The sequence below is a fragment of the Oncorhynchus masou genome, chromosome 1 (genome assembly GCF_036934945.1).
Source record: "Oncorhynchus masou masou isolate Uvic2021 chromosome 1, UVic_Omas_1.1, whole genome shotgun sequence".
In the NCBI taxonomy this organism is placed as follows: Eukaryota; Metazoa; Chordata; class Actinopteri; order Salmoniformes; family Salmonidae; genus Oncorhynchus; species Oncorhynchus masou.
Window position 1 is genome coordinate 17,202,703 of NC_088212.1, and position 12,721 is coordinate 17,215,423.

A 12,721-nucleotide genomic window follows, 5' to 3' on the forward strand; every position below is an offset into this window, starting at 1 on the left:
AGAAATATAAACACAACATGCAACAATTTCAATGAGTTTACAGAGTTACAGTTCATATGAAGAAATCAGTTAATTGTAATGAATGAATTAGGCCCAGCCATTGGTGGGCATAGGGCCACCCACTGGGGAGACAGCTTTTCCCCACAAAAGGGCTTTATTACAGACAGGAATACTCCTCAGTTTCACCAGCTGTCTGGGTGGCTGGCTTCAGACGATCCCACAGGTGAAAATGCCGGACGTGGAGGTCCTTGGCTGGTGTGGTTAAAAGTGGTCTGCGGTTGTGAGGCCGGTTGGACGTACTGCCAAATTCTCTAAAACGTCATTGGAGGCGGTTTATGGTAGAAAAATTGACTTTAAATTCTCTGGCAACAGCTCTGGTGGACATTCCTGCAGTCTACATGCCAATTGCACACTCCCTCAAAACTTGAGACATCTGTGGAATTGTGTTTTGTGACAAAACCGCACATTTTAGAGTGGCCTTTAATTATCCCCAGCACAAGGTGCACCTGTGTAATGATCATGCTGTTTAATCAGCTTCTTGTTATGGCAGACCTGTCTGGTGGATGGATTATCTTGGCAAAGGAGAAATGCTCACTAACATGGATGTAAACAAATGTGTGCATATGGAACATTTCTGGGATTTTTTTTATTTCAGCTCATGAAACATGGGATCAACACTTCACATGTTGCATTTATATTTTCGTTCAGTATAGAATAAATGAAAAAAAAAGATTTAATTTAAAACGTGGTGTTCGTAGAGGTTTAATAAATCTTCTGTTGAACTAGTCACAAGGCATAGGGCTGGTAATAAGAGCCATGTGCAGCTGTTAACCGTTGAAGGTAACAATTTAAATCATGGACGCCAAACACTTTCATCATAAGAACAAGCTGAAATTAGGCAGGATTGATACATTCAGTGTGCACACTCCCCACCTTTCAAGAGAGGAACAAGGTAAGACTGACAGAAAGCATTCACATGAAATAAAACAATGATTTTGTCATCCGATATAATGCTGTGTGAACATGTTAAAAGGTTGACTCAGTGAAATGACGTTGCCACAAGCAGCACAGCAGATATTGCGACGAGTGAGATGCAAGACTTCACTCTCACACAGTATCTGTGCATGTGCACGGGTTCGCTTCACGCTGTTCACAGCTTGGTAGCCAGGGCACCAAAACAGCGGAGAAGTTGAGCTTCACGCTTCAACGCTCTTAGTTGTTGTGGAAATTGACCAACTATGCGGTTTACTTTCTGCATCTACGTCACATCGCTGAATCTACATATCAATACGGAGTTAGTGTTACGATAACCATTGACCAAAACAAAGCTCTCTCTGAACTCTGATGGGTATACTGCAATGATCAAGGGGGCTCCCGAGTGGTGCAGCAGTCTAAGGCACTGCATCTCAGTGCTAGAGGCGTCACTACAGACACCCTGGTTCGAATCCAGGCTGTATCATAACCAGCCGTAATTAGGAGTCCCATAGGGCGTCGCACAATTGGCCCAGCGTCGTCCGGGTTTGGCCGGCGTAGGCAAAATCCGCCAAGTAGACATAGGCCTACAATCAGAGTAGTGTACAGACACAACTGTCTTTTATTCCTGAACGGGCTGGACAATCATCCCTGTGTTTAAGCACATGACTGTGTGTGTGTGTGTGTGTGTGTGTGCATGCATGTCAGTAAGCCTGTGAAAGTCTTGCTGCACATAAAAGATATGCACAAGCGTATGAGTACACACTTGTGCTCTATTGATTCCTCATTAGGACTCTGAAGACAGAAGGCCGCAGAGTTGCTGTATGTTCAAAACTAGCAGACATCAAATCCAAAGCCCACTGGAAGGGTCAGTCTAACTTGGCACATCTTTCAAAAAAAATATTCCTAAATTCACAGAAAATCATAGTTTCTCTACTGGCTCTACAATGGGTGGAGGAGGGGAGAAGAGGGGAGAAGAGAGTGGAGGAGGGGAGAAGAGAGTTGAGGATGGTGGAGGAGGGGAGAATGGCCGAGGAGAGTGGAGAGTCGAGGGGAGAGTGCAAGATGGCCGAGGAGAGTAGAGGAGGGTCGAGGGTGGAGGATGGGAGGGGAGGGTGGAGGATGGGAGGGGAGGGTGGAGGATGGAGGGTGGGAGGGGAGGGTGGAGGATGGGAGGGGAGGGTGGAGGATGGGAGGGTGGAGGATGGGAGGGGAGGGTGGAGGATGGGAGGGGAGGGTGGAGGATGGGAGGGTGGAGGATGGGAGGGGAGGGTGGAGGATGGGAGGGGAGGGTGGAGGATGGGAGGGTGGAGGATGGGAGGGGAGGGTGGAGGATGGGAGGGTGGAGGATGGGAGGGTGGAGGATGGGAGGGGAGGGTGGGAGGGGAGGGTGGAGGATGGGAGGGGAGGATGGGAGGGTGGAGAGTCGAGGGGAGGGTGGAGGATGGGAGGGGAGGGTGGAGGATGGGAGGGTGGAGGACGGAGGGTGGGAGGGGAGGGTGGAGGATGGGAGGGTGGAGGATGGGAGGGGAGGGTGGAGGATGGGAGGGGAGGGTGGAGGATGGGAGGGGAGGGTGGAGGATGGGAGGGTGGAGGATGGGAGGGTGGAGGATGGGAGGGGAGGATGGGAGGGTGGAGAGTCGAGGGGAGGGTGGAGGATGGGAGGGGAGGGTGGAGGATGGGAGGGTGGAGGATGGGAGGGGAGGGTGGAGGATGGGAGGGTGGAGGAAAAGAGTCTGTGGCTTATAAGTGGCAGTTGACTTAACTCTTTTCCTCTTGATCAAAATGCCCTTTTAGTTTTTAACCGCTAGGCTACCTGCTGCCCACGGGCATAATGTATGCCAACATGACAGCAGCGATCTTACTCACATTCACATGGATACATACGACACATACACACATGCCAATCTTAGTTAACCCAGAAGTAAAGTCTTGTGTAATTGGTAAAATGCCCATTTAAGTTATGGTTCCACGTTAAGAGAAGATATCGAAAAAGGATCAGACCCGGAACGAAGACCTCCACCTTCTCTCTCTCTGCAGGTTACGGCATGTCTATGGGTCAAATGTCCCCTCTCCTTCCGAAACACCTGCGAAATCGTGATTTGTCCAAAGTACCGGAACTAATACCGCTCGTTATCTCAAGGATCCCATTGCATCATTACAGATCTACAACACAATTTCTGTTTACTTTAGTCTGCACACACAAGTATTAATCTACAGGGCACACCTGTAAAAGAGACATTGGTGTGATTTCCCTGTCAAACTAAAAGATTAAATAAAACATCTACAGATGTTATTCCCTTGAACATGCCCTGTGTGCTGCCCTACCTGACTGCTGTCACAGCTTGTCAGAAGGGACACACGTTTCTTTCAGTATGGCTCAGTTTGTACCAGGGTCAGGTAATATATACACCACAAACCATAAGAACACATTGCACAGTTTCAAGTGATGGGATCTCAGCAAGGAATGTCCCAGTGAGGTTCCCCTCCTCCTCCTCCAGCAGGAATAGCATCGCTTCCAGCTGTCCTTTCTCAAACCGTGACTTGCGAGCAGTGGTTTAGCTCTCATGTCCCATCACACCATCCACAGGTCCCAATCCCCCACCACAGTATGCAGAGACAAGGTCGTTTCTGCTGCTCTGTTTAAGACTGTACGCACATTGAGTGTACAAAATATTATGAACACCTGCTCTTTCCATGACAGACTGGCCAAGGAAATCCAGGTGAAAGCTACTGAATGATCCCTTATTGATGACACTTGTTCAATCCATTTCAAATTCCGTGTAGATGAAGGAGGGACAACAGGGTAAAGGACTTGTAAGCTTTCAGACATGGTGTGTATGTGTGCCATTCAGAGGGTGAATGGGCAAGACAAATATTTAAGTGCCTTTGAAAGGGGTATGGTAGTAGGTGCCAGGCGCACTGGTTTGAGTGTCAAGAACTGCAACACTGCTGGGTTTTTCATGCGCAACAGTTTTCCGTCTGTATCAAGAATGGTCCACCCCCCAAAGGACATCCAGCCAACTTGATATAACTTTGGGAAGCATTGGACTCAACATGGGCCAGTCTCCCTTTGGAACACTATCGACACCATGCCCCGATGAATTGAGGCAACTCAATATTAGGAAGGTGTAGGGCTGTGGTGGTCATGAAATTTTGTCAGCCGGTGAAAATAACTGCCGGTCTCACTGTAATTGACCGTCAATTAACATAAACACGTTTAGCATCTCCTGGCTTCCACGCAGCCTACAAGCCACTGATGTAGAACTTTGGAACATCTACATTTTAAAAAGACTAATAAATCAATGTAATATAGCCTACACCTTCACAATAAATCCATTACAGGTCTAAAGAAACATGATATGAAGAATAGGTAGCCTATTTCAGAAGAGCAGAATCTGGCTATGCCATATGGCTCTGGGCGCAGACAAAATTTGCTTAGAATTCTGTGGTATTATTTTACACTATGAAGAAAATATTTTTGAACATACAGTGGGGCAAAAAAGTATTTAGTCAGTCACCAATTGTGCAAGTTCTCCCACATAAAAAGATGAGAGGCCTGTAATTTTCATCATAGGTACACTTCAACTATGACTAAATCCAGAAAATCACATTGTAGGATTTTTAATGAAATCATTTACAAATTATGGCAGAAAATAAGTATTTGGTCAATAACAAAAGTTTGTTATATACCCTTTTTTGGCAATGACAGAGGTCAAACGCTTTTGGTCCCAGCTCTCTGCAGGTCATTCACTAGGTCCCCCCGTGTGGTTCTGGGATTTTTGCTCACCGTTCTTGTGATCATTTTGACCCCACGGGGTGAGATCTTGCGTGGAGCTCCAGATCGAGGGAGATTATCAGTGGTCTTGTATGTCTTCCATTTCCTAATAATTTCTCCCACAGTTGATTTCTTCAAACCAACCTGCTTACCTATTGCAGATTCAGTCTTCCCAGCCTGGTGCAGGTCTACAATTTTGTTTCTGGTGTCCTTTGACAGCTCTTTGGTCTTGGCCATAGCGGAGTTTGGAGTGTGACTGTTTGAGGTTGTGGACAGGTGTATTTTATACTGATAACAAGTTCAAACAGGTGCCATTAATACAGGTAACGAGTGGAGGACAGAGGAGCCTCTTAAAGAAGAAGTTATAGGTCTGTGAGAGACAGAAATCTTGCTTGTTTCTAGGTGACCAAATACTTATTTTCCACCATAATTTGCAAATAAATTCATTAAAAATCCTACAATGTGATTTTCTGGATTTTTCCCCCTCATTTTGTCTGTCATAGTTGAAGTGTACCTATGATGAAAATTACAGGCCTCTCTCCTTTTTTAAGTGAGGGGGCATGCACAATTGGTGGCTGACTAAATACTTTTTTGCCCCACTGTAGCTGAATAAAACACAAAGGTCTTTTTTCAAACGATTTCTGTGGGAGAGCCCACACATGGCTATTCTGTGATAGGTTAACAAAGAAACAAGTTCTCCTATATGCTTCATTTAGAGTTATTTCTAACTGGTAGGTTTATTTGAACAGTGAGACAGAATAACAACAACAAAACTCCAGAAAAACGCATGTCAAAAATTTTATAAATTGATTTGCATTTTAATGAGTGAAATAAGTATTTGACCCCCTCTCAATTAGAAAGATTTCTGGCTTCCAGGTGTCTTTTATACAGGTAACGAGCTGAGATTAGGAGCACTTAAAGGGAGTGCTTCTAATCTCAGCTTGTTATCTGTATAAAAGACACAGAAGCAATCCATCAATCAGATTCCAAACTCTCCACCATGGCCAAGACCAAAGAGCTCACAAGATTGTAGACCTACACAAAGCTGGAATGGGCAACAAGACCATCGCCAAGCAGCTTGGTGAGAAGGTGACAACAGTTGGTGCGATTATTCGCAAATGGAAGAAACACAAAATAACTGTCAATCTCCCTCGGCCTGGGGCTCCATGCAAGATCTCACCTCGTGGAGTTGCAAAGATCATGAGAACGGTGAGGAATCAGCCCAGAACTACACGGGAGGATCTTGTCAATGATCTCAAGGCAGCTGGGACCATAGTCACCAAGAAAACAATTGGTAACACACTGCGCCGTGAAGGACTGAAATCATGCAGCCCCCGCAAGGTCTCTCTCCTCAAGAAAGCACATATACATACCCGTCTGAAGTCTGCAAATGAACATCTGAATGATTCAGAGGACAACTGGGTGAAAGTGTTGTGGTCAGATGAGACCAAAATGGAGCTCTTTCGGCATCAACTCAACTCGCCGTGTTTGGAGGAGGAATGCTGCCTATGGCCCCAAGAACACCATCCCCACCGTCAAACATGGAGGTGGAAACATTATGCTTTGGGGGACAGGACAACTTCACCGCATCAAAGGGACGATGAACGGGGCCATGTACCGTCAAACCTTGGGTGAGAACCTCCTTCCCTCAGCCAGGGCATTGAAAATGGGTCGTGGATGGGTATTCCAGCATGAATATGACCCAAAACACACGGCCAAGGCAACAAAGGAGTGGCTCAAGAAGAAGCACAATAAGGTCCTGGAGTGGCCGAGCCAGTCTCCAGACCTTAATCCCATATAAAATCTGTGGGGGGAGCTGAAGGTTCGAGTTAACAAACGTCAGCCTCGAAACCTTAATGACTTGGAGAAGATCTGCAAAGAGGAGTGGGACAAAATCCCTTCTGAGATGTGTGCAAACCTGGTGGCCAACTACAAGAAACATCTGACCTCTGTGATTGGCAAAACCCTTGTTGGCACCAAGTACTAAGTCATGTTTTGCAGATTTGCAGAGGGGTCAAATACTTCCCTCATTAAAATGCAAATCAATTTATAACATTTTTAACATGCGTTTTCCTGGATTTTGTTGTTGTTATTCTGTCTCTCACTGTTCAAATAAACCGACCATTAAAATTATAGACTGATCATTTCTTTGTCCGGGGGAAAAAGTACAAAATCAGCAGGGGATCATACTTTTTTCCCTCACTGTGCATAGCTGATGACCCCTGGACTGTTTCAATAACACGGTACCTCATTTTATTTACCTGTTGGCCCCAGCCTCAAACTCAGGTCCTGTATGTACCTAACTGACCCACTCTGCCCATTCATCGCCATTTACCCGTTGTTGTCTTAGCTCTTCTGATCAACACCTGTGTTTGCTTCATGTCTCTCTCTAATGTCAATAGGCCTTGTCTACTGCTGGCTTGGCTAGTTTTTATTGTTTTATATCACTTTAGAGCCCTCAGTCCCGCTCAAAATGCCTTAGATAGCTCTTTTGTTCCACCCCACACACATGCGGCGACCTCACCTGGCTTAACGTGCTTAACGTGCCACCTGGCTTAACGTGCCTCCGGAGACGAAACCTCTCATCATCACTCAACGCCTAGGTTTACCTCCACTGTACTCACATCCTACCATAGTCTATACATTATGCCCTGAATCTATTCTACCATGCCCGGAAATCTGCTCCTTCTATTCTCTGTCCCCAAAGCACTAGACAACCAGTTCTTATAGACTTTAGCAATGCCCTTATCCTACTCCTCCTCTGTTCTTCTGGTGATGTTGAGGTTGACCCAGGACATGTAGCCCTCAGTTCCATTCCTATTCCCCAGGTGCTATCATTTGTTGACTTCTGTAACCGTAAAAGCCATGGTTTCATGCATGTTAACATCAGAAGCCTCCTCCCTAAGTGTGTTTTATTCATTGCGTTAGCACAGTCCTCCAACCCTGATGTCCTAGCCGTGTCTGAATCCTGGCTTAGGAAAGCAACCAAAAATTCAGAAATTTCCATCCCCAACTACAACATTTTCCACCAAGATAGAACTGCCAAAGGGGGTGGAGTTGCAATCTACTGCGGAGATAGCCTGCAGAGGTCTGTCATGCTATCCAGGTCTGTGCCCAAACAGTTTGAGCTTCTACTTTTAAAAATCCACCTTTCCAGAAATAAGTCTCTCACTGTTGTTATTGACCCCCTCAGCCCCCAGTTGTGCCCTGGACACCATATGTGAATTAACTGCCCCCCATTTATCTTCAGAGTTTGTACTGTTAGGTGACCTAAACTGGGATATGCTTAACACCCCAGCTGTCCTACAATCTAAGCTAGATGCCCTCGATCTCACATAAATTATCAAGGAACCTATCAGGGACAACCCTAAATCCGTAAACACGGGCACCTTCATAAATATCATCCTGACTAACCTGCCCTCTAAATACGCCTCTGCTGTCTTCAACTAGGATCTCAGCGATCACTGCCTGCATCCATAATGGGTCCGCGATCAAACGACCACCCCTCATCACTGTCAAACGCTCCCTAAAACACTTTAGCGAGCAGGCCTTTCTAATCGACCTGGCACGGGTATCCTGGAAGGATATTGACCTCATTCTGTCAGTAGAGGATGCCTGGTTATTCTTTAAAAGTGCCTTCCTCACCATCTTAAATAAGCATGCCCTATTAAAAAAAATGTAGAACTAAGAACAGATAAAGCCCCTGGTTCACTCCAGACTTGACTGCCCTTGAGCAGCACAAAAACATCCTGTGGCGTACTGCATTAGCATCGAATAGCCCACGCGATATGCAACTTTTCAGGGAAGTCAGGAACCAATATACACATGCAGTTAGGAAAGCAAAGGCTAGCTTTTTCAAACAAAAATGTGCATCCTGTAGCACTTACCCCAAAAAGTCCATGGAGATAAAGAGCACCTCCTCCCAGCTGCCCACTGCACTGAGGCTTGGAAACACTGTCACCACTGATAAATCTACAATAACCAAGAATTTCAAACATTTTTCTACGGCTGGTCATGCTTTCCACCTGGCTACCCCTACCTGGGTCAACAGCTCTGTACCCCCCACAGCAACTTGCCCAAGCCTCCCCCATTTCTCCTTCACCCAAATCCAGATAGCTGATGTTCTGAAAAAGCTGCAAAATCTAACACCTACAAATCAGCTGGGCTAGACAATCTAGACAGATTGGGGTTGCAAATAGTTACTAGCCTGTTCAACCTCTTTCATATCGTCTGAGATCCCTAAAGATTGGAAAACTGCCACGATCATCCCCCTCTTCAAAGGGGGAGACACTCTAGACCCAAACTGTTAAGGGCCTATATCTATTCTACCCTGCCTTTCTAAAGTCTTCGAAAGCCAAGTTAACAAACAGATCACCAACCATTTTGAAACCCACCGTACCTTCTCCGCTCTGCAATCTGGTTTCCGAGCTGGTCATGGGTGCACCTCAGCCCCGATCAAGGTCCTAAACGATATCATAACCGCCATCAATAAAAGACAGTACTGTGCAGCAGTCTTCATCAACCTGGCCAAGGCTTTCGAATCTGTCAATCACCACATTCTTATCAGGAGAATCCACAGCCTTGGTCTCTCAAATGACTGCTTCACCAACTACTTCTCAGATATACATTACTGTTTCAAATCAGAGGGCCTGTTGTCCGGACTTCTGGCAGTCTCTATGGGGGTGCCACAAGGTTAAATTCTCGGGCCGACTCTTTTCTCTGTATACATCAATGATATCGCTATTGCTGCTGGTGATTTTCTGATCCACCGCTACGCAGACGACACCATTCTGGATACTTTTGGCCCTTCTTTGGACCCTGTGTTAACAAACATCCAGACGAGCTTCAATGCCATGCAACACTTCTTCCGTGGCCTCCAACTGCTCTTAAATGCAAGTAAAACTAAACGCATGCTCTTCAACCGATTGCTGCCCGCACCCGCCTACCTGTCGAGCATCACGACACTGGACAGTTCTGAATTAGAATATGTGGACAACTACAAATACCTAGGTGTCTGGTTATACTGTAAACTCACCCTTCAGACTCACATTAAGCATCTCCAATCCAAAATTACATCTAGAATCGGCATCCTATTTCACAACAAAGTATGCTTCCCTCATGCTATCCTACCGATCCTTGACTTCGGCGATGTCATTTACAAAATAGCCCCCGACATTACTCAGCAAACTGGATGTAGTCTATCACAGTGCCATCCGTCTTGTCACTAAAGCCCCATATACTACCCACCACTGCAACTTGTATGCTCTCATTGGCTGGCCCTTGCTTCATATTTGTCGCCAAACCCACTGGTTCCAGGTCATCTATAAAGTCTTTCTAGGTAAAGCGTCACCTTATCTCAGCTCACCGGTCACCACAGCAGCACCCACCTGTAGCACATGCTCCACCAGGTATATTTCACTGGTCATCCCCAAAGCCAATTCCTCCTTTGGCCACCTTTCCTTCCAGGTCTCTGCTGCCAATGACTGGAATTAATTGCAAAAATAACTGAAGCTGGAGTCTTATATCTCCCTCACTAACTTTAAGCATCAGCTGTCAGAGCAGCTTACCGATCATTGCATCTGTACACAGCCCACCGAACTACCTCATCCCCATATGGTTATTTATTTTTTTGCTTCTTTGCACCCCAGTATCTCTACTTGCACATTTCATCTTCTGCACATCTATCACTCCTGTGTTAATGCTAAATTGTAATTACTTCACCACTATGGTCTATTTATTGCCTTACCTCCCTAATCTTACTACATTTGCACACACTGTATATTGATTTTTCTATTGTGCTATTGACTGTATGTTTGTTTATCCCATGTGTAACTCTGTTGTTTGTGTCGCACTGCTTTGCTCCATCTTGGCCTGCTCGCATTTGTAACTGAGAAGTTGTTCTCAACTGGCCTACCTGGTTTAATAAAGGTGAAATAAATCATAAAAATAGAGGCCATCAAAACTCTTGTTCTCTCACACAATTGCATAGCCTATAGAAATGTTGCACATGAGCTCATGGGCTCACATGGAGTGTTTGATTTTCGATTTCTTTGCATTGTTGTCAGAGTGACAATAGTGTGCTGAGTACCAGGCAGTAAGCAGGTTTGGTAGTCTACTAATGACCATCAGCAGCAGAGCTTGGAGAAGCCAAGTTACCGTGACTAAATGGTCACATGGAATTTGACTGCTGTCATGAACGCCAGTGTGGCGGTAATACGGTCACCATAACAGCCCCTAGGAAGGTGTTCTTAATGTTTTGTACACTCAGTGTATATTATCACTACCCTCATTTACATTAGTCTCATGGTAAGGATTTGTGAATCCTGCTCTCAAAAATAAGGTTGTAAAAAAACAAGGTTTAGAGTCATCCATTGAGGAAGCATTAGGGCACCTAATGACAACTCAGTCACTTCTGAACTGGCCTGGAACAGAGCCTTGTGGGACACCACACTGACCCTGGGGCAATGCTGCTATGCCGCCATAAGATACTGATGATAGAAGAGGCCGAATATTGATGTGGAGAAGAGGCAGGCAGCGATCCACCAGGTGAAGAAGGAGAGGAGGCCGCGGAAAAGCAGGGGGGTGAACACTGTCCGCAAGCCCCCGAGAGCCACTGACAGCTGGGCCTCCACCTCCGGCCCTGGAGCTGCAGTTGGTGCTGCCACCATGGCAGGGTCAGAGTCCAGCGGACAGGGGAAGTCTTCCTCAGGGTACACACCCCAGGAGTGTCCACCTATAACACAGAGAGTAGGGGGTACGTTAGCAGAGTGGTGGGCTAAAGACTGCTGTTAAAACGTTCAATATACTGTACAGACAATCATTTCTGATGATGGTACCAAACTCACCTAAGGTTTTTAGCAGCAAGGTTGTATGCAGCAACATCACCAAGGGTGCCACATACTGCAGTGCGATTACACATAGGTAGTAGAAAATACGGGCCACCTGGAAAGCACAAGAAAAGAGTAAAGACAGTCTTCAAACCCAGCGAGTTTTGTGCCATTGAAATCCTTGGGCGGGCCTCTTAACCTCTCTAGGGTAGGTGAGACGCTAACGTCCCACCAGGCCAACATCAGGTGAAACTGCAGAGAGCTAACAGTCTAAATACACCATTTGGTATAGTGAACATTCTTGTAAATACATGCATCTTACATCATTTAAAAGATGAACGTCTTATTAATCCAGCCGCTGTGTCAGATTTCAAAAAGGTTTACTGCAAAAGCAAACATGCGATGGAGGACGGCGCCCCACACACACAAGTATTACTAGCATGTTCCAACCAAGCATTAGCATTAGAAAGTCAGAAATAACAATAAAATAAATTGCTTACCATTGAAGATCTTCCTCTGGTGGCAATGCCAGGTGTCCGAACTACACAGTGAATGTTGGTTTTGTTTGATGAAATCAATTTTTATAGCCTAACATGAAACATCTGTAAACCGCTTGCATCGTGATTTCCGTCTCATTCAACTTTGGACGAAGCGTTCGTGGTAATTACACACACTAAACAAACGTTTATCCAGTCATTGTTGATTTCATTGCAATCCTCTGGTTGTTACTAACAAAACCATACTGGATGGTTCTATTCCCTGGACGTATTGACCGAAAACAAACCGATTTGAAGACACCAATCAATGACCTCATTGCGCACCAATGGTAGGACCGGTCTATCGTTGATTGACTGTATTTTGGCCCAATGACCACTGATCATCTTGAAATCTAGCTTGGAAGATAGCCAATGCGCTGAGGTAAACAGCAATATGTAATGGTTATACGTTCGAAGACCAGCCTTTGTCGTAAACTCGGGCGTAAAAGAGGTTCATTCGCCATTGCAAATCCTACTTGACCGAGCCACGAGTGTTTACGCATAGCAGTACATATTAAGTAGCATTTTCAACAAGTTTAAATATTTAAATTATGGCAAATAAATCAGGAACAGCTAGAACAAAGTCTAGCTATACAGATTTAACCCAA

The 12,721-nt window shown here is 45.5% G+C and overlaps 1 protein-coding gene across 2 annotated transcripts in view; it reads right to left on the minus strand.

Moving 5' to 3' along the window:
- Window positions 1-2,363: 2,363 nt before the first annotated feature.
- The window catches only part of LOC135521789 (transmembrane protein 161B-like), a 42,756-nt gene continuing 32,398 nt past the window's right edge, over window positions 2,364-12,721 (minus strand). For both annotated transcript variants that reach the window (XM_064947633.1, XM_064947557.1), the window contains 2 exons: window positions 11,596-11,692; window positions 2,364-11,483 (listed from right to left, as the gene is read on the minus strand). In XM_064947633.1, coding sequence (XP_064803705.1) covers window positions 11,221-11,483; window positions 11,596-11,692 — 360 coding nt within the window. In that variant the 3' untranslated portion in view covers window positions 2,364-11,220. The remainder of the gene's footprint in view (window positions 11,484-11,595; window positions 11,693-12,721) is intronic.